A 27,457-nucleotide genomic window follows, 5' to 3' on the forward strand; every position below is an offset into this window, starting at 1 on the left:
GTCCCGTCGGCCCCACCCCCAACCCCGGGGGCGATCGCGCCGCGCCCTCCCCGCGGCTCGGGGGCTCCGGGGCCAAACCCCGTTCCCATGACGACGCCGGAGGTGCGGCGCCCGCCGAGCCGGCGCGAGATCTCTCGGCGTCTCGCCAGCTTTCTCGGGGACCCCTGCTTGCGGCCGAGGTCCTGGCCCGACTTCCTCTCAGCTCACTGGGGCAGAGAACGGGCGAGGCGTGGTGGTGACGTGTCGGGGCCCTCCCGGGCCTAACGGAGCGTCCACCCACGCTCTCCCGGGTCGAGGAGGCGCGCCGAGGCCTGAGGCTGGTTTGGGTGATTTCTCTCGAAGGTCGAGACCGCTTCCATTAGAGGCAGATGCTCACAGACTGTAGGTGCTTTCCTACTGCCCTTCTTGGGTTGTGCTTATTTTTATGTCATTTTGTAGCGGGCATGCTCTTGTTTAGAAACTAGTCAATGTGGGGGTTCCGGCGAGTAGCGGAGTGCGCGAGCACCACCCCCACCCCGCCCCCCGAGAGACCACAGTGTGCTGCGGCCCGAGGCTGTGAAGCCAGCCCCAAAGCACAGATGCGTCTCGTGAAAACTCGGATCATTTGATCAGGTGCCCAGATGATGTCATTGGTGGGATACCTGATGCTCCGAGAAAGATGGAGAGGGGAAAAACACCATCCTGGCACCTCACCCGCGATGCTCGGGGTTTGCCAGCAGAGGGGGTGGGATTAATTTTTTCATGTAATAGATGATCTTTAGGCACGGAGCATAAAAGCTACTTTAAATTACAGATCTCCGTGAAATAGCCAGCTGGGAAGATAACGTAAAACCTTGGTTTTTGATTTTCTGTTTTGTATTGATTGATTTGGTTCTGACTCAGGCAGCGTACTGTAAGGCGATATTACTTTAATCATCTTCCCATCAATATTTATGAAGTAGCCACAGGTGCCTCATCCTTGAATAGGAGTTGTACATTTATTGACCAAATGAACATCTGATGGTACGTATATATTTTATATGACCAACGCTTTTTAAAATCGTTTTATATTCGTTACCTGTGCCTAATATAGCCACTGTTCTTTGAAGTTTCTGTGTTTCCTTCATAGTACAAAATAACTTTGTAACTAATCATTGACACATAGTTGCAAAACTGTCTAATTACCAGGAATTATACTTGCCAGACAGATTATTATAACTTTAGAGTTAAATGGGAGTTCAGAGATCACACTCCTAAGTACAAAATGTGCAAAAGGACGTCTGCTGGAAAAGCATTTTTATTATAAATATTAAAAACAATAAAGCAAAACTTGTACCAATGACTGAATTAGGACCAAATAATCAAAAAATTAAATATCAGATGGTTTTTAGATAATGTCAGCATTGTGATTTCACTGATTCATTTATACTTACATTTTTTTTCTTTCTTTCCTAGCTTACCTTTTCCAGTACTCACCGAGCTTCCTTTAAATTTTTATTTTTATGCTTAACAGGAACATTTGAGGTGTGTGAAAGACTTAACTATCTCTGTAACAGGAAAGATTTCCTCTTATGAACTGGCTTTTATTATGTAATACTATCCTTATTCCCTTTTTCCATATTGCCTGGTTTTCATTCTTCCTTAAAGTTTTTTTTTTTCTTTCTGAAGTCAAACTTCTACTTGGACCCAATATTTAACTATCAAAACATAATCACTTTATTTGTAAATCATTATCTCTGTGATCGCACATCATTATTTTGGCATGGTTGACTTACTTGCAAATAACACTGTATGCTTTTAAAATTTCTATTTGCTTTTAATTAGTTTAGATTTAAAAAGTAAAGGCTACTGTCTTACAGATAGTTTCATGAGCTAACATTATGTCATGTTTCTTTCAAGTATTTTTTAGATAAAGAAAAACTTTCCAACAAAGCTAAAGTTTTTTCCACCCTATCCATTCTCTACTGTCCACCTAATATTATTACTCATTCCTATTTGCTATTTTTCTTCATAAGCCTTGCTGGATGCTTATTCATTTTACTAATTTTTTCAAATGAAACAGCTTTTGACTGTTAATGTTTTTTATTATGTGCTTTTTTTTGGTTTTGTTTTGTTTCACTGATTTCTACTCTTATTTTCATTATTTTATTTCTGCTACTTTGGATTAAACTTGTTGCTTTTTCTAACTTGTTAAGGGGGAAATAATTTATTTTATACTTTTCATTTAGGCATTTAAAGCTATAAAATTTTCTGTAAGCATGCTTTATTTTTAGTTGCACCCATAAATTTGGGTGTTATCATTATTACTTAAACTATTCTAAAGTTTCTCTGAGTTTTGATCAATTTAGTACCTCCAAATAATTTATCATACTTAGCTTATGGTCTTTCTTGGTCAGTGTACTAATAACCCCGGAACAAAAATGTGTATTCTGCTGGTGGTGGAAAGGATATAAATATTAATTAGGTCAAGTTGGTTGACAGTGTTGTTCAAACCTTTCACATTTTCACATTTTTTATGTCAGCCTCTTCTGTACTGAGAGTACAGAGAGAATACTGTCAATCTGGGGAAGCATTAAATCATTAAATGTGGATCAGTTTTGTAAAATGTGTTGTTAGTTACATACACTTTTAAGATTTCAAGATCTTTCTGATAAAATGATTTATTGGAAACATCCAGTTTGTCAAAAATATTTTTAACCTAAAATCCTATTTTGTCTGACAGTATGCACTAATCTCCAAAAATACTCTTTTCTTTCAATCCTGTTCTTTCTGATATTAATATGTGCTTAATATTTACCTTGTAAACCTATTTATACATTTCCTTATAGTTCTTCTATGTATCTGTTTAAAGTGTGTTATTTTAAAATGCCACACATTAAGAGGTAATCTCTGCGTCTTAATGTTATGTAGCCCACTTATATTTATTGGTTCTTTTTTAATATATATAATAGTTTATTTTTACATCACTTTGTACTTTTTTTTTTTTTCATCTCAATTGTAATCCCCATGGGGCCCACTTATATTTTTGCAACTTTCTTTCACATTGTAATTTCAGTTATATTGGGGTGGGGGGGGCTGTTGTTTTTCCTGTTTTCTCACTTATATTCTTTGATCTTATTTCCTGACCTTTTTTGGGTGAAGTGAAGTTGTTGTATTTTTTTTTTTTTTACATATTCTATTTTTTCTACTCTGTTGATTTTTTTTTAAAAAAGATTTATTTATGCATACAAGAACTGAGGTACAGGCTAGTCAGAGTAGGGAGCAGAACAGGCAGATTAAATGAAATAAATACACTGCTGAGGGGAGCAGAGGCAGAGACAGGAGAGGTCTGCTGTACCATGTGGGTCAGTTCCCTGACTGCCTGGGGATTGAATTCCTGCTGCAGAAGCTGAGGATAGCTTCATAGTACTGCACTTTAACCCATTGCACCACCAGGAGGGCCACTACTCTCTTGAATTTTAATTTTGCCTTTTTGTGGGTTTTTTTGTATGTGTCTGACTGTACTAGAGATTACAATATATATCTTGAATTTATCATAACCTGCTTTCAAATATATTTTTCATGAACAATATGAGAATCATACAATTTGTAGTTTTAATTATCTTTTACCTTTTGCAGTATCACATTTTATTTGTATATGTGCTCTATTTTTAATCAAAAGAATCAGTAATCTTTAGTCATATTTGAAGATGTATATATATAACTTAAAAGACTCATTTATACTTAACAATACACTTATCTTTTTGATATCTCTTAACTCCTGTAATTTCTATCACTTCCACTTAACCTAAACAATGTTTATAATTTTTTGCAATAGTCTTTTTGAAGTAAATATTCAGTATTTATAAGTTTGAGAGTCTGTTTAGCTTTTATTTTTGAAGGACATTTTTATTGGGTATAGAATTGCTAACTTTTTATTCTTCAGTACTTAAAGATACAGTTCCCAATCTTACCTGCATTGTTTTGTTGAACAGTTTCCTCCTCCTTCTCCTATTGTTTTGCCAAGGATAAAACAGCTGTAGGTTTCTTCAGTTGTAGGTAGGGCTAGTCACTTTCCAGATTTTAGTGCCTTAGCCTTTTGTTTTGCATCTTCAGCTTTCTGATGGATTTTAAGAAAATATACAATCTTGCAGTGTATCTACTGATAGCTTTTTCTCATGATAAGGATGGGAATGATACTCTTTTGGACTTATGTGAAATAGAAATAAACCCCTACAATGCTCATTTAATTAATATTGAATAAAAATTTCTTCATTACTTTTTATTATACACATGTTATTCTTACACTTTCCCAAATGAATTGTTTCTTGCAAATATCACCATGATAATAATGTAGGTTATACTGAATGAATAGATTAACAGAGACAAGTAACCTCTTTGAGTCTTCCTATCCAAGAATAAGGCATGTCTTTTTCTCTTTAAAGCTTACTGTATTTTAGCAGTGTGCATAAGACTGCATGTACTCCTTTGACTTAGTGTTTCTATATTCTTTGGGTAGACACCCAAGAGTGGAATTGTTGGATCAGATGATAAATCTATTTTTAACATTTTGAGAAACCTCCATACTGTTTTCTGTAGGGGCTAAACCAGTCTACATCCCCATTAGCAGGGGACAGAGGGTTCCTTTTCTCCATGTTCCCATGCATGAACACTGTTGTTTCTTGTCTTTTTGATATGTTGCCATCCTCAAAGGTGTGAGAAAGCATTCCATGGTTTTGATTTGTGTTTCCCAGATAAGCGATGAACATTTTTTATATGCCTCTTGGCCATCTGTGTGTCTTCTTTTGGAGAAGTTTCTATTTAGCACTATGCCCATTTTGGGATTGAGTTCTTTGTTTTCTTTTTGTTGACTTGTATGAGTTCTTTGTAGATCTAGGATATTAACCCTGTCAGATGTACGATGTGCAAATATTTTCTCCCACTCAGTAGTGGTTTTGTTGTTGCTGTTGTTTTAGTTTCTTTCACTGTATTGAAGCTTTTTAATTTTTTGTGTTCCCATTTATTTTTGTTTTTGTTTTCCTTGCTGATGAACAGTCAAGTCCCCAAAGACAGTACTGAAGCCAATAACATGGAGCATTTTCTTTTCTTTTTATTTTTTCAACTTAAAAACTGAATATTTTAATGCATGTACAAAGGAATATAATGGCACTATTTATAAAGCAGTTATGCTACTTTTTAAAAATAATATAATAGTTTATTTTTACATCATTGTGCATTTTTCCATTTCAGTTGTAATTCTTATGGGCTACCCATCACCAAATCACCCTTGTGCCATCATCACGTTTTATTTTCTTCTATTTATTTTAAGGTCTCTAGTCTTAGGCCTAAGTCATTAATCCATTTTGAGTTAATTTCTGTGTGTGGTGTGAGTCATCTGGATTTCATTTTTCTGCAGGTAGTTTTCTACTTTTCCTGACACCATCGGTAGGAGGATTTCCTTTCTCCATTGAGTGCTCTTTATTCCTTTGTCAAAGACTAACTATCCATGTGAAGGTGGGTTTATTTCTGGGCTCACAGTTCTGTTCCATGGTCTGTGTATCTGTTTTTATTCCAGTCTTGAACTATTTCATCTTTGTACTTTGCAATATAGTTTGAAGTCTGGAAACTTGATACTTCCATCCATTCTTCTTTAGTCAAGATGGTTTTGACTACTTTGGGTCTTTTGTGGTTCCACATAAATTTCAGCATTGGTTGTATTTCTTTGAATTCCACTAAAACTGTGAGAGGGATTGTATTGATTCTACATATTTTTTGGGTAAATTGGGCATTTTAACAATCTTAATTCTTCCAACCTATCAACATGGACCATTTTTCCATTTCCTGTGTCATCTTCTATTTTAACAATTTTTTTTTGTCAAATGTCTTTCATCTCACTTACTAGCTTTATCCTAGGTATTTAAACATTTCGATGCTACTGTAAACAGGGTTATTTTTTTGATTTCTTGTTCATTATTTGTATATAAGATTGTAACAGACTTTTGAAAGTTAATTTTGTAACCTGCCATTTTACTAATTTATGTTTCTGAAAGTTTTTAGTGGTGTCTTCAGGGCTTTCTATGTATAGCACCATGTCATTTGAAAATAGTGATAGACATGTTTTCCAATTTGGATTATTTTTATCTTTCTTTCGTCTAATTGCTCTAGCTAGGACTCCCATCAATATGTTGAACAGTAGTGGTGAGAATGGACAACCTTCTTATAAACCTGATCTTAGAATTAAACCTTTCAGTTTCTTACCATTGAGTATAATACTAACTGCAGGGTTGGCATATATGACCTTTTTTTGATAACCTTGCCTGCTTTTGTTATCAGAGTAATATTTGCCTCAATTTTTTTATGTTTTTGAGACCATTTCCTTTTCCTCATTTTTTGAAAGAATTTTAAATGGATAAGTATTGATTTGTCTTCAAAGATTTCACTAGTAAAACTATCTGGTCCTCAGCATTTGTTTTTTGGGAGATTTTTGATTCCTGTTTCAATTACCTTGCTTGTGATTGGGCTGGTCAGATTTTTATTTCTTCTTGATTCAGTCTTAGAAGGTTACGTATGTCAAGACTTTGTCCATTTCTTTCAGGTTTTCCAATTTGTTGGCATAAAGACATTCATAAGTATCTCTTATGGTCTCTGTATTTCTGAAACTTTTGTGTTAATGTATTTCACTTATTATTCTCTTTGCTAGTTTTTCCCTTTTTGTTCTTAGTGAGTCTAGCTAGTCAATTCTGCTATTTCTTCAAAGAAGCAGCTTTGGTTTCATTAATCTTTCGAATTGTCTTTTTGAATTCTATCTCAACCCAAACTTTTATTATTTCCTTTTAGTGACTTTTGGTTTCATTTGTTCCTTCTTTATTCTTAAGATTTGTTAAGGCTTAATGTTACTTTGTTAATGTTAGAGTTCTTTCTTATTTCTTGATATGGGTCTTGAAAGCTATATACCTCTCTCGTAATACTGCTTTTATTATCATAAGTAGATAGTGTCTTCATTTTAATTTGTATCCAGCTATTTTTTCTTGATTTTTAAAAATTTATTTATGCATGCATGGGCTGGGTATAGACCAAAGGTGAGGGTGGGATGTGTGTGAGAGGATTCGTCAGAGACAGAGTGGGGAACAGAACAGGTAGAGCTACTGAAATACACTGCTGAGGGGAAGAGTGGGCAAGACAGATCTGCACTATATGGGTCAGCTGCCTGGATGGTGATCAGACTTGTGCTGCAGTGACTCTGATAGCTTCATAGTGCTGAGACTTAATCCCTTGCCAGAGATTAAGAACCAGAGAGGCCCCTATTCAGGTATTTTTTAATTTCTTCTTGATTTCCTCATTAATGCAGCAGTCATTATTCAGCTTCCACATTATTAGAGTTTTTCCTGGTTTTGTTTCTGTGTGTGTGGTTGATTTCTAATTTAATACCATGTGGTCAGAAAAGATATTTGATAGTATTTCAGTCTTGATGAGTTTATTTGTCATTTGTTTGTGACTTAGTTTGTGGTCTGTCTTGGAAAATCCCACGTACACTTGAGAAGAATGATTACTCAGCTATTGGGGGCTGCAGTGCCCTATAAATGTCTACTAAGTCTCATCTGGTCTCCTTCTTCATTTAAGGCTATTGTTCCCTTGTTGCTGTTCTGTATGGTTTATCTGTCCATTGATGTAAGTGTGATGCTGAAGGTCTACCACAACTGTATTGTGGTCAGTGTCTATGTTTTAGTCATTAATAGTGTTCTTCAGTGTAGCATGAATCTCTTCAATGTCAGCTCTGTTAAAGTCTGTACTGGTCTCTAGTGACCACAGGATAATCATTTCCACTCCTACCAAACACTGTCTATCTGAAAGACATCCCCATTGCTCACTGCTCCGAGAGCTGCAGTTATAGGGAGGAGACCCTGCAGTTTCTTCTACTACAGCCTGCCACATCTGCTCCCCTTGGCAGGGCCTGCTCCACTGCTTACTTTTCCTGCTCCCCTTGGTATGGGTTGCTTCCAGGACTTCACTGGAGCTTGTTGGGTATCCTTTTATGGCAGGCCTGCTTGCTAGTCCTGTCCTGGGGCACACTGAGGTCTGTAAGAATCTTCCAAGGAAAAGCCTCTTCTAGCATCCTTGTAGGACCTGCTAGGTTCTGCAAGTGCCATACTGCCATTGGGTCCACTTCGAGGACACTTCCCGAAGCTTAATGAGTTTTGGGAGCCTTGCTTCCAGGTCCTGTTCTAGGGCTCACTCAGTCCTGCTGCAGGCTCTTATTATCTTGGGGTTGCTTCCAAGACCTGCCTTGGAGTTTGCCAAGGTTTGTGCAATGTCTGTGGAGGCTCCCCTGGTGGATCATGCTTCTAAGGCTCATTCCAGAGCTTACGGAGGTCTATTGAAGGTTACCATGTAAGGGCCTTGTCAGTTCCACTCTGCTGCTCGCATGACCCTCAGGGCCATGTGGTTCACCTCATCTACCCAGGAAAGCTACTGGCTTAACCATTTTGCTGCTTGCTGGAGTTCCCCACTCCTCTGGAAATTACTCCTGATAGCATTCTGCAATCATATGGCTTTCCTTCAGGAGTTCCTGACTTTGTTCTGCTGCAATCTAGCTGTGAGTATGTGAAGGAGGTTAGCCCAGATTCACTCTGCTGCCATCTGCTCCTAATAATTTAGAAATTAGACATCTATTTTTATTTAGTTAGTAATTACTTCAAAATAAAATGAAAGCAAACTTCTATTTCCTTTCCAACATTAAGAATACATTAATGGGCCCGCCCTGGTGGTGCAGTGGGTTAAAGCACAGCACTGTAAGCTAGCCAGAGCTGTTTCAGTGCAAATTTGATCCCCTGCCCTGGAGCTGACCCACCTGGCGCAGCAGACCTCTCCTGTCTTGCCCGCTGCTCCTCTTAGCAGTGTACACTGTCAATTCACCTGTTGTCTCTGGTGAAGCTTCTCACCACCCCTGCACCTCTGGCCTGTACTCCAGTTCTTTTGCATAAATAAATAAATCTAAAAAAGAATACATTAATATCTGCTGATTTCCCTAGAAATGATGAGTCACATACTTTAATACCTTCCTTTGTTCTTACCTGCCAGAATTTATTTGAATAATTGGTTTTTTTAAACTTTTATTATTCTTTCTCCCTTTTTTAATATCCCCTTAAGGAACAGTTCTCACATTTGCACTTCCATATATAGCCATGTTAAAAACAACTAGTTAGACATTAAATTTTAAATTTACATGTTACAGTTCTCATCTTTATTTCTTGTATAATTTATCTCCTCGATATCTAAGATCTTCATTTTTGACATAGTATTTATAACTATAGAGTTTTCCTAAGTAGATGATAGTAGTACACAAAGATGTATGTAAAATTTGTTCATTTTGTAGTATTATTATAAAAGCAAAAATTAGAAACTAATAAATATCTACAAATAGATTGATTACATAAAATATAATTATTTGCAGCCATAATTGCAAAATCAGAACAGATTTATCACCTTGATCATCTAAGTGAAATGAATATAAGTACCATTAACCTTTCAATCTATTTCTTCTTTTTTTTTTTCAGTCTATTTCTTATGCAGGTTATAATTATAACATAAATTTAGACCATAAAAGCTAAGCATTAGCATGCATGTCATTCCTATTCTATTTAGAATCTCAGACAAAATACACATGATATATTATTGAAAAAAATTTTTTTTTTAAGATTTATTTATTTATACATACAGAACTGGGGTACAGGCCAGAGGAGCACGGGTGGTGAGAGGCTTCACCAGAGACAAAGTGGGGAGCAGAACAGGCAGATAGACAAAGTACACTGCTGAGGGGAGCAGCGGGCGGGTCAGGAGAGGTCTGCCACACCATGTGGTCACCTCCGGGGCAGGCGGGAATCAAACTTATGCGGAAGCGGCTTTAGATTCTCAGTGCAGTGCTTTAACCCGCTGCGCCACCAGGGAGGGCCTGAAAATATTTTTTAAGAAATTTAATTTTAATCTGTTCTCATAGTCAATCCATGGATTCCTCTGGACAACCCAGACCAGAAGATAACCAGTCAGTGGTCAGCAGAATGCAGAAAAAATACTGGAAAACAAAGCAGGTCTTTATTAAAGCAACAGGGAAAAAGGAGGACGAGCATGTGGTAGCCTCTGATGCTGAACTGGATGCTAAACTTGAGGTAACTCTGAGGATCCTGTTTATTGCATGTAACAGATTATTACCTAGGATTAATAGAAGGACTAGGGCAAGGTTTAAAACAGAGGAATTTATGGGGATAAATGCAAATTTGATAATGTTTAAAAGTATCCATCTGTCCATCAGATTTTCTGGATAGGCAGTCACCAGTCTCACAAATACAGAATTGGTATTCATAAATTCAGTAAATCATGAATAAATCATTCCGATGGCATGAGTACTAGAGTTTATAAGCTAAACATTATTAAGTGATTTATATTCTTAATTGGCACTACATATTCATTATATGTCATAATATTTTGTACCACTTTTATGTGAAGTCTTAGAGCTTACTGAAATAAATTAATTGAAATCAAATAGGGAGGATTTTATAAATTAAAATTTGTTTCCATTATTAAGGGGTAGGGTTGTTAAAGAGTTTCTGTAATATGTTTACTGGACCTTTTTTATTTTAAGCAAAATAAACCATATCATGAAACAACTCTAAATATATGTTTTGTATTTTAAGTAATTCAGCTACGTGGAAGAAGTTCTCATGTAAATTAATGAGAAAACTGGAATCTTTGAATGTAAATTTATTAATTCTACATAAATATACTAATTTAAGATAACTTTTACAAATATTTCCAAGCAGTGACTCTGTTATCCTTATATATATCATATGTTGGGATTTTTTAAACATATAAGTTTAATTAAATAAGTCTTAATGTACTAAGTATTTTGTTCTGCAAAATGATGTCAGTACCATAACAAATTAACAAACTTTTGTTTTGAAATGTGTTCCTCTTGTGATTTAATTAGGATTAATAAATGTGGAAAAATGAAGATACTTTATTGTATTGTAAGTAATATGTATCTTTAACAGTAGTGAAACTTCACCATTACTTTATATATTCCCACAGATTCAGATATTTTTGTATTTTATATGATTAGGTAATCTGTGAGTTATGTTTTAATATTTAAAATCATTTTTGTTCCTTAGACAGATATTTGGAATCAACCAAGTAATTTCCCCACATTTATGTGACTTATTAAGGATAAGGAATATTTTCACTATATGTATTCTTACAGCAAATCATCATGTTGTCCATTTAAGTATATTATAATTTTGTTTATTAATTTATTTTTGCTTGTGAAGTTAAACCTCACAAAAACTGGGAAAAAAATCAATCTTTAATCACTTCCTCATAGTACAAAGTAAGTTTGTGTTCTTTTCTAGTCTCCTTCCATATGGATTTAAAACCACTTTTTAAATTACCAAATCAAATTCAAACATACCTAAACTTTTATGGAAAATTGATGAATTTGATTATCAAAGTATTATAGCCTAATATACCACAGTGCCAAGCTCTTTTTTGAATTAAAAGTCTCATAGCAATTTAGCTTAGGACTTTGTGAGAAGGAGGCTGCATCCTAAAATCTATGCTGACTTGTTTTTAGGGAAAACATAAATTTATAGATACACGTGAAAAGTGGCCACACATCTAGAATGTGCCCCACTCTCAAGCTTTCATGTGCCTCTGAATCGGGAATCCCCTGGATGTTTTATTTTTCTCTTAACTATTACTAAGAGTAATACTGAATCAATTAATATTTATGGAAATTCTGAAGAAAATAATTTAAAAGAAATGTAAGTTACTAAATTTAAAAGTAATTCATTTTTGATGTTTTAATTTCTGTAATATGTTTACTGATCTGTTTGCTTAGGCCATACTAGAGAAAAACCATTTCATCTTTGGTTGGCAACTTTTGATGATGTTTATATTGGATTTGCCCTGTTCCTATTTAGATATTTTGGAACTGAGTGGGACAAACTTCAGAGTTAGATGTTTTTATGATCTCCTATGTTGTTACCATTTTTTCCAGCCCTCAATAGGGAAATCTAAACCAAACTGAAGTGCATCAGTCACAGAAAATATTTATTTATTTTAGTTATATTTATAAAACAAATGTTTTGCTTTTGAAATACTTACAAAAGACATTTTACTTTTTTATTGTTCTTTAAATTATCCTAATAAAATTTATATTTCAAAGGTTTTTCACTCCATTCAAGAGACATGCACCGAACTTCTGAAGACAGTTGAAAAGTATCAACTAAGACTCAAAGGTATGAAATCATAAAACTTTATCTGATAATAGCCATTTAAAATAAATATTCAATGAATATTTGCATTTCAATGAAATACTTAATATACAAATAGCAGTTTATTTAACTATTTCGTGAATAGTTTCTTATGACAAGTATTAATATCTATAGTGATCTCAAAGCTCCCAGTGTCAATCTGAAGTCATAAATACTCTGACACATGTTCATCTTGCTGAATTGACTTTTCCTGCCCAGAATATTAAGTAGATTTTCTCTCATCACTTAAAACTCTCTTGACGCCCACTTTGCTTGCAGTTATCATCCCAGTCACTGCTCCTTTCAATAAGTAATTTGACTTAATTGTCAGTATGGGCAATCTCTAGCTATTCCTCTCTTTCCACTTCACTTGTACTCATTCCAGTCAACTTTTCATCCCCATTCCACAACCAAGTTGCTTGTCATAGTCACAAAGAGCTAAGTCCAACAAACTCTTCTCAGTGTTTGTCTTGTTTGATTTACCACCCTTTTTTTTAAAGATTTATTTATTTGTGCATACAGAACTGGGGTACAGGCCAGAGGCTCAGGGGCGGCGAGAGGCTTCACCAGAGACAGAGTGGGGAGCAGAACAGGCAGATCAATGAAATACACTGCTGAGGGGAGCAGCGGGCGGGTCAGGAGAGGTCTGCCACGCCATGTGGTCACCTCCGGGGCAGGCGGGAATCGAACTCATGCGGAAGCGGCTTTAGAGTCTCAGTGCTGTGCTTTAACCCGCTGCGCCACCAGGGAGAGCCTATCTTGTTTGATTTACCACCTTTTAAAAAAAACAGTCAATTACCCTTTCTCCCTTGATAAACTCTTCACTTAGCTTCCCGGCATCAGTTTCTGGATCACTCCTAGTCATTTCTTCTCAGTAGACTGTCTTCAGGGGTTTTCCTCCTTTCTTGATCTTTTCATGTTGCAACTCATCTTTGTATCCCTTTTTCTGTTTTAGTTACAGTAGCCTAGTGAACACGGTCACCTCTCTGATCCTGGTTACTTCTCTGACCTCATCTTTTTAAACACTCTGCTCTGCAGTCATAAGGATCTCCTTAATAATTGTCCTGTTTGCATAGTGGACACCATAACTTCCTTTAGGTATTTTAGTCAGATGTCTCCTTTTTAATGAGACCTTCCCTAACTTTAAAACTTTTCTGGGTCTGGAATATTGAACATAGGAACTGAACCCAGGACTGGAGTCATGGAAACAAATACTTTGTAAGATGCAATGAACCTAAAATGCATTTCTGCACATTCAAAAGTGCATTCATTTATGGTTTTATTTTACAGTTTTGGATTTTTTAATTATTAAAGATCACTCTTACCAAAGAGAGGTGTATGGATTTACTACATCAAAATCACCTGGAGAGCTTATTAAAAAAATGTAGGTTCTGACTCTCCTTTGTAGCGCAGTGGGTTAAAGCACAGCACTAAGAAGTTTAAGCCACTTCCGCATGAGTTCAATTCCCACCTCCTGCCCCGGAGGAGATCCACATGGCACGGCAGACCTCTCCTGACCCGCCCGCTGTTCCCCTCAGCAGTGTACTTCATTGATCTGCCTGTTCTGCTCCCCACTCTGTCCCTGGTGAATCCTCTCACCCTCCGCATCTCTGGCCTGAACCCCAGTTCTGTATGAATGAATATAGTAAATCTTTAAAAAAAAAAAAGGTTCTCCAGACCTATATAATCAGAGTCTCTGGACATGGAGCTTAGGAACTTACACTTTTAAAATAAGTTTCTCTTACTCTTCCTCCAAATAATTCATATATAGAGAGAGTTATTGCTGTGTGAATTTTAGTTGTGGTTGTGTTTAAGACAATGATGAAATGAGGCAATTAATTACTGAAATTTTTCCCCCCTAGTTATATCAGGAGAAGAAAATGAACTAGGGCTCTTTTTGATGTTTCAAGCTGAACGGGATGCAACACAAGCTGGCAAAATGATGGATGCTACTGGCAAAGCACTCTGTTCTTCAGCCCAGCAAAGGTTTACCATGATTTTGCACTATCCTCAAATTTGTAGCCAATGGGACATTTTGATGTATGTACCTAAATTCTTAACTGTAAAGGTGGCAGATTATTCCAGTAAAGGATTTAAAAAATATATTGCAGTATGTAGTTGATTTAATGACTCTATTTATGTTGTAATTAAAATAGTTTAAAAATTGACTCTTTAGTTGCTTAATTCCTAAATAAAAAAATACCTTTGGCCCATATTTTAGTCTTTTAACTGGTTTAATGTAACAGAGGCACAGAATGGCTTAAATTTAAATGTGTATATTTTTTCTTTTTTTTATGAATACTATATACTATCTGAATACATTAGAAGTTTTTTTAAGTAACAATATTTTTTCTTCTTTATACATTTTGCATTGGTGACTTTATAATTTTTAGAATAAGAATGCTGCAACGTATTTCCTACAGTATCTACACTAAATCTTTGCATTTTCAGAAGGGTAATGATAAAATGACAAATATAAAAAAAAAAGGTAATGATGATATCTAATTTTCAGTGGCTTTATTCTGAAATACCACATCAGTGCAAATATACCTATATATATTTTAATTTATATATATTTACATCATTCTTTATTTTTGTAAAACAAAAATGTACTTAAAGAAAATGATGAAAAGATAATGCAAGCTCTCAGTGCCATTAAAAAAAGCAAAGCAGAGGAAATGGATTTGACTTGTTTCTTAAATCTTTACTTTGTCCTAACCCTCAGCTGTTAAGAACTTGATCTTCATTGATTCTTCCAGCACTTTATCTGCTTTTCTAGACCCAGGTTTTCCCTAAATTTGTCAAATTTGAGGCTTTCGCTTTATAGATTATGCTTTACAAATCAATACATAGAAATCTTTACATATAATAGATTTCCTTGACAGGCTATTTATATGTAGATTAATCTAAAATGTTGTGAAAAGCATATAATAAAATTATAAATAACATAAGAGAAAGGGAAGATATCTTTTTAAAAAATTCACAGTTTGGGGCATCCCTGGTGGCACAGTGATGCTAAGCTATTTCCAGCTACTGCAGCACAGGGTGGATCCCCAGCTGGCCAGGTAGCTGACCCACATGGCACAGTGGACCTTTCCTGTCTCCCCCTCTACTCCCCTCAGCAGTGTATTTCAGTTAATCTGCCTATTCTGCTCCCCACTCTGTCTTTGGTGAATCCTCTCACCCACCTGTTCCTCTGGCCTATACCTCTGTTCTTGTAAATAAATAAATCTTTAAAAAAAATTCAGAGTTAGATGTATGATCTGTATCTGCTTTCTAATGTTCCTTAGGCATTTTCATAATTTCCTATTTACAGGTTCATTCTGATAGCAGACAGGCTTTATGCTTGTTTTAAACGTTTGGTTTGTTTTGCTCATGGGATGAACATCACTCTGATTGTTATCTCTCTGCCTTTAGATTGGCCCTGTGTACTCCTCTATCTCGTCTAAAGCAAGAAGTAGCAACATTCAGTCAAAGGGCAGTATCTGATACCTTGATGACAATTAACCGGATGGAGCAGGCACGCACAGAATACAGAGGCGCTTTGCTGTGGATGAAAGATGTATCCCAAGAACTGGACCCAGAGACCTTAAAACAAATGGAAAAATTCAGAAAAGTATGAAAATGCATTCTTTTCATTTTCTTGATAATAAACCCAATGAACTTCTATAGGATAATTTAAAATCATAAAATGTCAGATTATAAATTCTTGATTGTTTGGAGATCTTTGGTCGAACCACTAAAGGTTGTCACACTTCCTTTTCACTCCGAGTAACATGCTTAATTCCCATCAACCTTTTCTGTTGTTATTTTTTTTTTATCTCCCTCATAATTGATCTAACCACTCTTTAAATGTTGCTTACCTGGATTTTTAGGATATGAATGCAAGAGAGAAATTATTATTGAGGAAAAATATGTAATTTAAGCACAAATTAATTTAAAATAACTATTAGGAGGAAAGGTAACTTACCAAATTTTTATTCTCTGAACTACATAGTGACCATAACTTTTAAAGCAAGTATCTATGGGCAATTGTTATGCTAAGTCATTACTTTATTATAAATTGTACCTGCTGAATTTACCATACATGAATAACAAGTCATTCACTCCATTTGATATGTAGAATACTTATAATAAAAACTGTTTCAGTATTGATCAAGCCTTTATTGTATTCTGGTTGTGGTAAGGGTTTGCCTGATTCATTACTCCCAGAAGTTCTGAAAAGTAGGTTGGCACATGACCTCTGTCACAGCAATCTGTAATTTACCCCTTTCATAATCTTTCACAATTATAGTACAACCTGAGGAGTGGTCACACGACATAGAATAAGCTGAATGCTACTGAATTATACAATTTTTTAAATGGCGGTGTATGTTATGTGAATTTTACCTCAATATTTTTTGAAAAAAATACAATCCAAACCTCATGTCTGCATACAGTTAGCCCTGTAGTGTTATCCTGGTCCCTCTGTACCTTTATCTCGAATTTTTTATGCCCCATCCCTTTCTATGAGACAGGAAGGAATATGCCCTATCCTATGGGCTCTTTACTGCTCATGAATGATGGGAAGGACATTGTTTTATTCACAATATCCCAGGGCCTAGAACAGTATGTTGCATATAATAGATACCTTATGAACATCAGCTGCATGAATGAATGTGAATAGTTAAAAGTTTAGTATTTATACTACTTGGAGAATTATGACTCACCTTTTGTATAAGAAAAATAGGTCTGTATTAAAACTTATAAAATATCCATGATTCAGAATTATTATTAATGTTTCACAACATCTTTCTACTTACTCTTCTGCTCTTAACTAAATATTGTCCATCAGTAGTTATGAGGATTTCTTTGTATTTGGAATCTGTGGGTTTTTTCCTTCTTAACAATACATTTTCCATCTCTCATTGCATATATTCTAAGCATAAAAATATCTACTTTAAAGAATCTCTTACAATTACTGAAATAACCAAAATCTTTGCCTTTAAATGTAAACTAATAATATAAGGAAAAGGAATTGGAGTCTTATTACAATTTCATGTATCTGAAAATATATTTCTTGAACCTGTGCAGTATATTTCTATCTGTATTACCAGTAATAATGGTCAACATTTGTGTGGTTGCAGGTACAGATCCAAGTGAGAAATAGCAAAGCTTCTTTTGACAAGTTAAAGATGGATGTTTGTCAGAAAGTGGATTTACTTGGAGCTAGTCGCTGCAATATGTTATCTCATACACTCACTACCTACCAGGTACCCACCTCCATGGTCAGCATGTCCTTGCAGTAAAGATGAGTGGTGAGATTCCTTTTTAAAAGTTGTCTAAGGGTGTCAAAAAAAAAAAAAAAACTATGAAATCGATCAGATGCCTTTGACTTTGTTAAACATTACTTATTGAGAGTAAAACAGAATCATAGAATTCTAGGCTGAAAAGGGCCTTAGGGACTGCCTGCTCCCATAGTTTCACATTATTCTCATTGATATCCTAGGAGAGAGAGATAGGCACCACCTCAGGTTGAGGGGAATGTAGAGGAGGCAGGTTGCAAAGCCCATGAGGGACTCCAGTTCCCCTATAGTCATTCTACTGTGAAACTCTACATACAATTTCATTTGTAGCCAAGATGCTATGGCACAAAAGAATTAAAAACTTTATGCTATTTTATTTTATGAATGAAACCTATGTGAATTAAGTGGCATTGTTGTGCTTAAAGACCTCAGTTTTCTGATTCTAGAATTTTTTTGTTCTGCCAAGTTGTCATCCCACACTGATTGTAACTTAAGAAATCACACATAAATAGTACAAAGTGAATAAATTAGATATTAATAATTACCAGTTACTAATTTTAAATGTATTTGTAAATGGCAAAAAGGGAAAATAAGCTGTATTTACATAGGAAAGAAAAGTAAAGGAAATGGATATTCACTGCTAATTTAGTTAACCTAGTTTAGTTAAGTACTGAAGAATTCAGGTGTTAAAAAATACATACTTGAAAATAAAAGTACACGACAATTTATATAGCGTAATGCCTGAAGCACAATAGAAGTTACTTCAATTCTCCTTTATTCTCTTCACTCATCGCTGTCATTTTGAATAGTAACAATGAAGCAACAGAAAAATCTTAGATTACTTAACTTGAAAACAGACAAACAAAAATTTTTCTATAACTGAATGAAAGACCAAATTTGACTGTATTCTTTTTCATTATATTGAAGGCCTACATATGCTCACCAAAATAAATATTTACCCTAATACAAACTGGATATTTGCATGCTTTTAACATCTCTCTTTTAGATTCCTTTTAGAAAGTTTCAGAAAACTTTTAGAAAGTTTTTCAGTTTACCAGTTCATTCTCTTGGCTGCTGTCACTCTTGGGCTCCCGTGTACATGTGAATGATACAGTCACACATGCACATCTAGACACAGACGCCAGGTCTATACTTACTACTTACAGTGTTCCCTGGTTCGGATTTAGTTCCAGCTTCTTATTCTGGGATTATTCACCTGTTACACAAGTGAGGGAAACAGCACTGAAAAAATCATGAGGAAGAAGCAGAACTGTGGTGTCAACTTCTCTTTTTCTACAGAGAACACTCCTTGGATTCTGGGAGAAAACAGCTCAAATAATGTCCCAAATCGATGGGACCTGTGTTGGCTTTCATCCTTATGGTTCGATAGCTCTCAAGGTACATTTCTGTGTTCTTTTGTTCAATATACTTGATTTGGATGATAACACTGAAACTATTTTTTGCTAAACTTAATTTATCGAACATTGGGGGGACCATTTTTTACACTTGTTCAGCCAAGGGTCAGCACTCCTTCAACCATCATTTTTCTCCACTCCCCTGATTCCAGATGCTACACGCAACATTAAACAGACACTTGCGAGTATGTTAGGCTGTTCATGATATCAACGGGGACAAGGAGTGGGATCTTTATGAGTTCACTCCTTGAAACTCTATATTTTGGGATTGATATGGGTTTTTAAGACATGTTCTTCCAGTCCTATAGACACCCTTGAATTAGGGCTTTTGGTTTTGGTTCTTTTGTTGCATGTGTTTTGTTTAGATATTAACTTTTTTTTTTTATTTTACTGCTTCTACGTTACTTGATAGCATGATACATATTTTGGGGAATTTAATGTCCAATTTTTGCTCAGAATTGATGTGAAAATCTTAGCTTTATTGATAGCACTGTAGTTCAGGCTAGTACCACAGTGTGTGTCTTCTTTGGCATATCACAGATTGTGAACCCCGGGGTGTTCCACTTTACATTGTGTGCAGTTGCCGCAGGCAGCCAGGATAAACAAACATATGAGTTCAGTTTAAATTACATCAGCATACATTATGTCAGAACTACTCTTATTTAAAACTGTTCTTTAGAATTTTAATTCTCATTTATTTTGTACAAAGAAACAGATTCTTTCCATCTACTTAATGTTGAATCTTTTATCCTTAGCAACAAGAAGACACTCCAAGCAAGCTTACTGAAGGCAACAAAGAAGAAAACAGTTTTGTTACCGAAAACCTCAATAAGTAAGCAGGCAAAAGTTATGAAAAGACTTGAATGTCACTGTATGATACGTTTGAAGAGTTGTTTTTCCTCTGGCTGACATGTGATGTGAAGCCTTATTCCCTAATTTTATCGTATCAGGCAAAAGAGATGACAGCAGTACAGGCCATTAGGGGATGATAATTTCAAAATATATAGTTTGGGGGATTCAGCCCTGTACCTCTAAAAAGTGACTACCAGTGGAGGCAGCTTAAAGAAAGTGACAAGTGCTACTGGAACCTACCTCTGAACAACATGAATGAGGCTGTGACTGCTTAGCTAGAAGGGGCTTCTGGAATGCACATCTACTTGCTGCCCATCTCCCTTTTATGACCTCTGACTTTTGTTTTCCTTTGAGAGCTTCCACTTAATTGTCATTTTAACTGGTTTATCCTGTAGATATTGATACAAATTGCACTTGGTATACTAATGGACCCAGAAATAGGGACCAAATAGTGATCAGCTGTACACTGTTAATGGGAAGGTAATCTAAAATATAAGCATTTTCATTGTCTACAAAGACTTACTAAAAACAGACTCCAATATTAGAATTATAAGGTTTTATACCAAGAAAAATCAAGCACCCTTTTTTCCCTGTTATTCTTCATTCCTTCTATTAAGCCCTCAAAGATTTTTGAGAAAAATCCTGCAGTGCATTAAAACTATTCATTATACTTGAAGGCTTTGGAGGCAGATGTTGCATCTGATAAATATTTAGTATAGTGCCTGGTACTTCAGCAATACTAAGTAAAATGACTGAGAGAATAAGGAGCAAAAGTTATTTCAGATTCTGTGTAGACCTATAGAAGATTTATCTTAAAAAGTATTAAGAGTTCAGCACATGACTATGTTATGTTCCTTGTTATGAAAAAAAAAAAAATCAGACTACACTAAACATTATAGAATGAGTTCCAAACATATTTTAACCGAAATCTGTACTTTTTGGTTTTTACTTCAGGTTAGTTTTGTCAGATGAGGAAATAAGCTTGGAAAGTGAACCAGGTAAGATGATAAAATCATTACTTTGAAACAATCACATTTTTAAGTGTCAAAGTAGTTTACCATAACCTTTTAAAACAGATGCGTTAATATACATTCAATTAAAAACCATGGTTAATCACTTTTTAAGTTTCTTCTATACAGTCAATTAAATTTCTATTTTTTCTATCTTTATTGAGTTGTATTTAATATATACCATGTAATTTTAAGGTATACAATGTAATGATTTGATAATTGCATATATTGTAAAAAGGTTATCACATACAATAAAGTTCACTAATTTATCCACCACTTCACATAGGTGCCATATTTATTTTGGGGGTAAGAAAACTTAAGATATACTCTTATTAGCCATGTTGACAGTGCTGTCAAACATATAATACATTATCATTACCTATACTCACCATCCAGGAGAGTAGATTCCCATTATAACTTCCAGTTATAATCAAGGTGTTCTGAAGAGCTACTCTCTCATTTCCCCTACACACACAGCTCCCTTGCCCCCAGATCCTGGAGACTTCTCGTTTACTCTGTTTCTGTGATTTAGTTTTTTGAGATTTCACATATAGGTGAGATTTTACAATACTATCTTCTCTAGATTATTTCATTCACCATAATGCACTCTCAAGCTCATCCATCCACATTATCACAAGTGGTAGGATTTCCTTTTTTGTGGCTGAATGCTTTGTTTTCTATATTTTTCTATATGTTCTATTTACATTTCTATAGATCATATATATCACATCCCCGCCCCTTCATCTGTAATAGACACTTGTACTGTTTTCAGACCTTGCCTATTGTAAATAATACTGCTGTGAACACATTGCAAATATCTTTTAAAGACAGTGATTTCATTTCCTTTGACTCTATCCCCAGAAGGGGGATTCTGGATCATAAGTTGATTCTATTTTTAATTTTTTGATTAAATACTCCATGGAGTATTAAATACTCCCTAATATTCCCATACTGGCTGGACCAATTTACATTCCCACCAAAACTATACAAAATTTCCCTTTCCTTCACATCTTTATTGACATTTATTATTTCTTGCTTTTGATATTAACCATTCATTCTAATCAGTGTGAGGTGACCTCTTATTGTAGTTTTGATGTGCATTTCCATGATGCTTAGTGATGTTGAACACCTTTCTATGAACCCGTTGGCCATCTGTATGTCTCCTTTGACAAATATCTATGCAGATTTTTTTAAATCATGTTTTTATGCTATTGAGTTTTATGAGTTCCTTCCCTTTTTGGGGTATGACCCTTTTATCTGACATATAGTTTGCAAATATTTTACTCATTCTGTCAGTTGCCTTTTCATTTTTGTTGTTTGTTTTTCTGGTTTAGAGATTTAGTTTCATATATAGTCTCATTTATTTTTCCTTTGTTATACTTCTGAGTCATATCAAAAAGTCATTGCCAGAACCTGTGTCAAGAAGTCTTTTCCCTGTTCTTTATTCTAAGAGTTTCATAAGTCACATTTATCTCTTCAATTCATTTCAACTTAATCTTCATGGGTGGTGTTACATAAGGGTCCTGTGTCATTTTTTTACATGTGAATATCCACTAAGTATAGCCATTCTTTTTCTCTTTTGGTTGCCATTTGTTGGAATATTTTTCTATCCCTTCACTTTTAGCATATACAGATCCTTAAAACTAAAGTGAGGGCCCTGCCTGGTGGCGCAACGGGTTAGTAGTACTGCAAGCCAGCGCAGTTGCTTCAATGTGAGTTCGCCCCAGAGGTGATCCACATGGCGCAGTAGACCTCTCCTGATGTGCCCGATGCTCCCCTCAGTAGTGTACTTTGTCTATCTGCCTGTTCTGCACCCTGCTTTGTCTCTGGTGAATCCTCTCACCTCCAGCTTGTACCCTGGTTCTGTATGCATAAATAAATCTTAAAAAAAAAAAACTAAAGTGAGTCTCTTGTAGGCATTACCATTGTACTTTTTTTTTTTAAAAATCCATTCATCCATTCTCTTTTGATTTTACTAGAAGTAATTGATTGGTAAGGACTTATTAATGTCATTTTCTTTATTGTTTAGTTTTATATTTCCTTTATACCTTTATCCTCTCTTGATAACTTTGTTGTTTGACAGCTTTTTGTGGTGGTATTGTTTGATTTATTATTTCTTTGTCCACTACAGTTTTTTTTTTCTTGGTTACCTTGAGGCTTAGATAACATAACTTTTATTTATTACACCCTATTTTAAGCTGATAATTAACTCTAGTAGCATACTGAAACTATACAGTTACTTCTCTCCACCTCATATTTTAGGTTTTTTATATAGTATATCCAATAACAAATTCATGTAGCTATAGTTATTGTGTTTTAACTTTCAAACAAGTATTGACAGTGCTTCATGCATGCCAGTGCACTATTTGGAGAATCTGATTAAGCTATATGTTTACTTCTACTAGTGAATTGTGTACATTCATGGCTTTTACACAGTTAATTAGTATACTTTCACTTCAGCTTGTGGGATGCCCTTTAGTATTTCTTGTAAGGCAAGGCAGGTCTTATAACGATAAACTCCCTCAGCTTTTGTTTGTGAAAGTCTTTATCTCTCCTTAATTTCTGAAGGGGACCTTTGCCAGGTATAGTATACTTCATTGGCATTTTTTTCTTTCCACATTTTGAATATATCATCCCACACTGAGAAATCTGCTTATAGTCTTACAGGGGCCCCTCATATGTGAGATCTTAGGCAAAGAAATCCCACTAGCTTGTATGGGCCTTTTTTCATTCAAATTTCTTATCTGTTAATCTCTCTGTCCTAATTTCCATATCGTTTTCTCTCTATGTTGCATTTTAGGTAAATTCTTCAGATTTGCTTTGGGTTGTTTTCAAATTTTGGTTACTTTGAAAACAATGCAGCTATAAACATTTCCATGTAAATTTTAAGAGAACATGTTTTATTCTTTAAAAATGTTTTATGGTTTTTTTTGTGATGTTGCTTTATAATATATATATATGTGATTGAGAGGGATAGGATCATACCTCTTCAGATATATAGTACCACACCACACCTATCATCAAAGCACCTACAGTCCTTCACCATAGTCTACTGGACCCTCTCCACCCTCCCTTTCTCCTTCAGGTAGCCTAACTTTTACCATCAGGTTTCTAGGGTTTGTTTGCTTGTTTTAACTTTTTCTACTTTCTTCTGTGGGATCCCAAACTGAGTACAGAGTTTCAGTAAGGGAATAATAGACATTACTTCCTTGTCCTTAGATGAATTACACACTCTAACTATCCAAACAGCAACACTATCCACTTTTGTATGTAGGAAACATATCTCGTTTAGACTATTAAATCTGAAAATAGTTGAATATATAAAATTCTTGGAACTTTTTTTTTTGTCTCTGTTTATACTAGGATTGTAAATAAGGTAGAGATGACTTAATGGAGAAAAAGATTCTGAGAAACTGGCTCCCATTACAATAACAGGGCATAATTTGTCTCAGTATAGGCTAAAACTTGGAGGTAACTTTTTAAAATTACTTAATTTTTACATAAAAGAACTGAGGTACAGACCAGAGGTGTGATAGGTTAGGATATTCACCAGAGACAGAGTGGGGAGCAGAACAGGTGGATCTACTGAAATAAACTGCTGAGGGGAGCAGCAGGCTGGTGAGACAGGAGAGGTCTGTTGAATCATATATGGGTTAGCTCTGTGGCAGGGATACAGCTCAGGCCTTAGAGGTATTAGTGCTGAGACTTAACCCTTAGACGACCAAGGACACACTTTAAAAAGCAATTTTTGTTTATGGTAGTTTTAGTTTGTATGTCTTATTTTTTTTTTTTAAAGATTTTATTTATTTGTGCATACAGAACTGGGGTACAGGCCAGAGGCTCAGGGGCGGTGAGAGGCTTCACCAGAGACAGAGTGGGCAATAGAACAGGCAGATGGTCAAAGTACACTGCTGAGGGGAGCAGTGGGCGGGCCAGGAGAGGTCTGCCACACCATGTGGTCACCTCCGGGGCTGGCGGGAACTGAACTCATGCAGAAGCGGCTTTAGATTTTCAGTGCTGTGCTTTAACCCGCTGAGCCACCAGGGAGGGCCTGTATGTCTTATTTTTTTATGTTACAAGCAGTTTAACACCAGTGTGCTTCCTTTTAACGAATGAATTTGATCTTTCTAGTCATAAGAAAACACTACTGCTTTCACTCTAGAGTGAGAATTGTGAAGATACACTGCTTTTAGAAGAATAGGGCAGCTTTCGAATTAAAAGTACCCAACCAGGACCTCCCTGGTGGCGCAGCGGGTTAAAGCACAGCACTAAGAAGCTAAATCCACTTCCGCATGAGTTCGATCCCTGCCTGCTGGGGAGGTGACCACATGGCGTGGCAGACCTCTCCTGACCTGCCCGCTGCTCCCCTTAGCAGTGTACTTCCTTGATCTGCCTGTTCTGCTCCCCAGTCTGTCTCTGGTGAATCCTCTCACCTTCCACATCTCTGGCCTTTACCCCAGCCCTGCATGAATAAATAAATCTAAAAAAAAAAAAAAAGTACCCAACCATTCATTCATTCATTTAACATAAAGAATATTGGCTGTATAAGATACAGGGAGATTAGGCAGAACAAAATAAAAATGACCTACCAGAAATGAATAGACTAGCTATATATATACAAAATCAATTTTCAATTTTCATATATGGTTCTTTAAATTATTACATCTCTCTCATATGTATATAATCTCATTTTATCAATTACGTACTTTGGCCTACTTATAAAATATTAAAAGTAGATAAGCATGGCCCTCCCTGGTGGCGCAGCGGGTTAGAGCACTGCACTGAGAAACTAAAGCCACTTCCGCATGAGTTCGATCCCTGCCTGCTGGGGAGGTGACCACATGGCGTGGCAGACCTCTCCTTACCCGCCCGCTGCTCCCCTCAACAGTGTACTTCATCGATCTGCCTGTTCTGCTTCCCGCTCTGTCTCTGGTGAATCCTCTCACCCTCCGCATCTCTGGCCTGTACCCCAGTTCTGTATGAATAAATAAATAAATCTTTAAAAAAAAAAAAAAGTAGATAAGCATGCCAAATTCATTTCAACTTAAAGGTAAATTTCAACTTTTATGTGCTTTTGTTGCAGCAATCAAAGACCATATGGAAAAGCATTTTCAAATGAGGGAAATTGAAGCACTTCAGTTTTCTAACTCTGAAAATGGTATGAAATTATAATCTCACTTTCACTGTCTATAGGGATAAATTTATTATTTAAAATTCCTTCATTTTTATTTAAGTATATTTCTAAGTATTTTATCTGTCTATATTCTCTTCCGTTATATCTTAACTGGTATATATGTATGCTATTGACTTATGTGTGTTAATTTTATATACTGATACCTTGCTGAATTCTTTTATAGTTCAGACTAGTGTTCAATCATTGGTTTTCTCAAATTATTCAATTATATTATGTCATTTGCAAATAATAGTCCTGTGTTCTTTTCTTTACAAATTCTTATGACTGTAATTGATTTCTCTTGTTTAATTGTATTGGTTAAAACCTCCAGGACAATGTTAGATAGTAGTGGACATTTTCTAATCCTAATGGAAATACTTGTACTGTTTTTGAATTAAGATGTTGGCTTTTAGACTGAGGTATATATTTGCCAATGTTATGGAAGTATTTCTCTGTAACATCCTTGCTGTAGCAACCAAGTGCTTAGTAAAGATGACGACAGTAGCTTAGGTTTGGGGTTACTTACTCCTGCATGAGGCTACCACCTTATGAGTAGGGTTGAGTAATCAGAACCCTGTATTCTCAACATGTCCCACACAACTCAGTCTCTGTTTTTCTTGACTGAATCTTGATGGGAGAAGAGCTCTCGACCTCTTGGCTGTGCTTCCCAAGACCTAGCCTCAGCAGCAGTAGCTAGGGAACAGAATATGAAATATTGACATACTGCCATTCTTGGAAGAGAGCGCATGCCTGAGTCCTGGGGGTTCAGGGAAGAGAGATCTATCTGTGTTCTTGGCTAAACCAAGCTGAAGTGGAATTTTCATGAAGGTGTTCAGGGCAATATTTCACTTTACCATCTTGGTTACTTTGAATAAAAGTTATTTAAGAAAGAGTCATACAAGACCACTCTTATCTTTGAAAGCAGGAAATAAAGCTCTTGTTGTGAAAAGTACCTTCCCAGTACCAGAAGGTAGAGATTTCCTCATCGTCAGAGTGGGAATTGAGGGCTGCAGCTGTTTAAACAAATGCTACTACTTTTTTATTACCTTGAACGTAGAATTCTTTGTCTTGTCAATTCTTCACAAATTTTGTTTCCTTGTTAAAAAGGCTTAAGAACTGAATGTTTTGATCACTTCTTATATAAATTATTAAATTTTTCTCTTTTAATAGGGGTGGTTCTCAACTAAGAATCTAAAAGGAGAGAGGAAAATTAATTTTTCTCCCTTATACCACCTTGCTGAACTGGGAGTGGCATGAGAGTGTTTTGTTTTGTTTTGTTTTGTTTTGCGGGGGGGGGGGGGGTGTAGGAGGGAGTAGTTTTTAAAGATCAAATACAAGCCTCTCATTAGTCTTTCTGAATTTTAATGGTGTTTCTTGTGTAAATGTTTCTTCACTAACTATATGTCTGTCAGACATTTCCAGAGACTTTAAATTGTTGTTTTAAAATAATTTTCATGAGGTA

The 27,457-nt window shown here is 35.7% G+C and overlaps 1 protein-coding gene across 5 annotated transcripts in view; it reads left to right on the forward strand.

The window, feature by feature from the left end:
* The first annotated feature begins 173 nt into the window (after window positions 1–173).
* The window catches only part of ICA1L (islet cell autoantigen 1,69kDa-like), a 36,275-nt gene continuing 8,991 nt past the window's right edge, over window positions 174–27,457 (forward strand). The window contains exons 1-12 of one of the 5 annotated variants that reach the window (XM_012729180.1): window positions 174–381; window positions 883–1,002; window positions 1,435–1,503; window positions 9,953–10,121; window positions 12,173–12,245; window positions 14,123–14,246; window positions 15,678–15,876; window positions 17,387–17,512; window positions 18,845–18,943; window positions 19,716–19,792; window positions 20,767–20,810; window positions 25,906–25,980. In XM_012729180.1, the coding sequence (XP_012584634.1) occupies window positions 9,960–10,121; window positions 12,173–12,245; window positions 14,123–14,246; window positions 15,678–15,876; window positions 17,387–17,512; window positions 18,845–18,943; window positions 19,716–19,792; window positions 20,767–20,810; window positions 25,906–25,980 (979 nt within the window). In that variant the 5' untranslated portion in view covers window positions 174–381; window positions 883–1,002; window positions 1,435–1,503; window positions 9,953–9,959. Of the gene's footprint in view, window positions 386–882; window positions 1,003–1,434; window positions 1,504–5,446; window positions 5,473–9,952; window positions 10,122–12,172; window positions 12,246–14,122; window positions 14,247–15,677; window positions 15,877–17,386; window positions 17,513–18,844; window positions 18,944–19,715; window positions 19,793–20,766; window positions 20,811–25,905; window positions 25,981–27,457 lie in introns of those variants that run through there. The other 4 variants (XM_012729193.1, XM_004674378.2, XM_012729185.1 and 1 more) reach the window with 4 other exon arrangements.

Source organism: Condylura cristata, unplaced genomic scaffold (genome assembly GCF_000260355.1).
Source record: "Condylura cristata isolate star-nosed mole 26May11 unplaced genomic scaffold, ConCri1.0 scaffold00002, whole genome shotgun sequence".
NCBI lineage: Eukaryota > Metazoa > Chordata > Mammalia > Eulipotyphla > Talpidae > Condylura > Condylura cristata.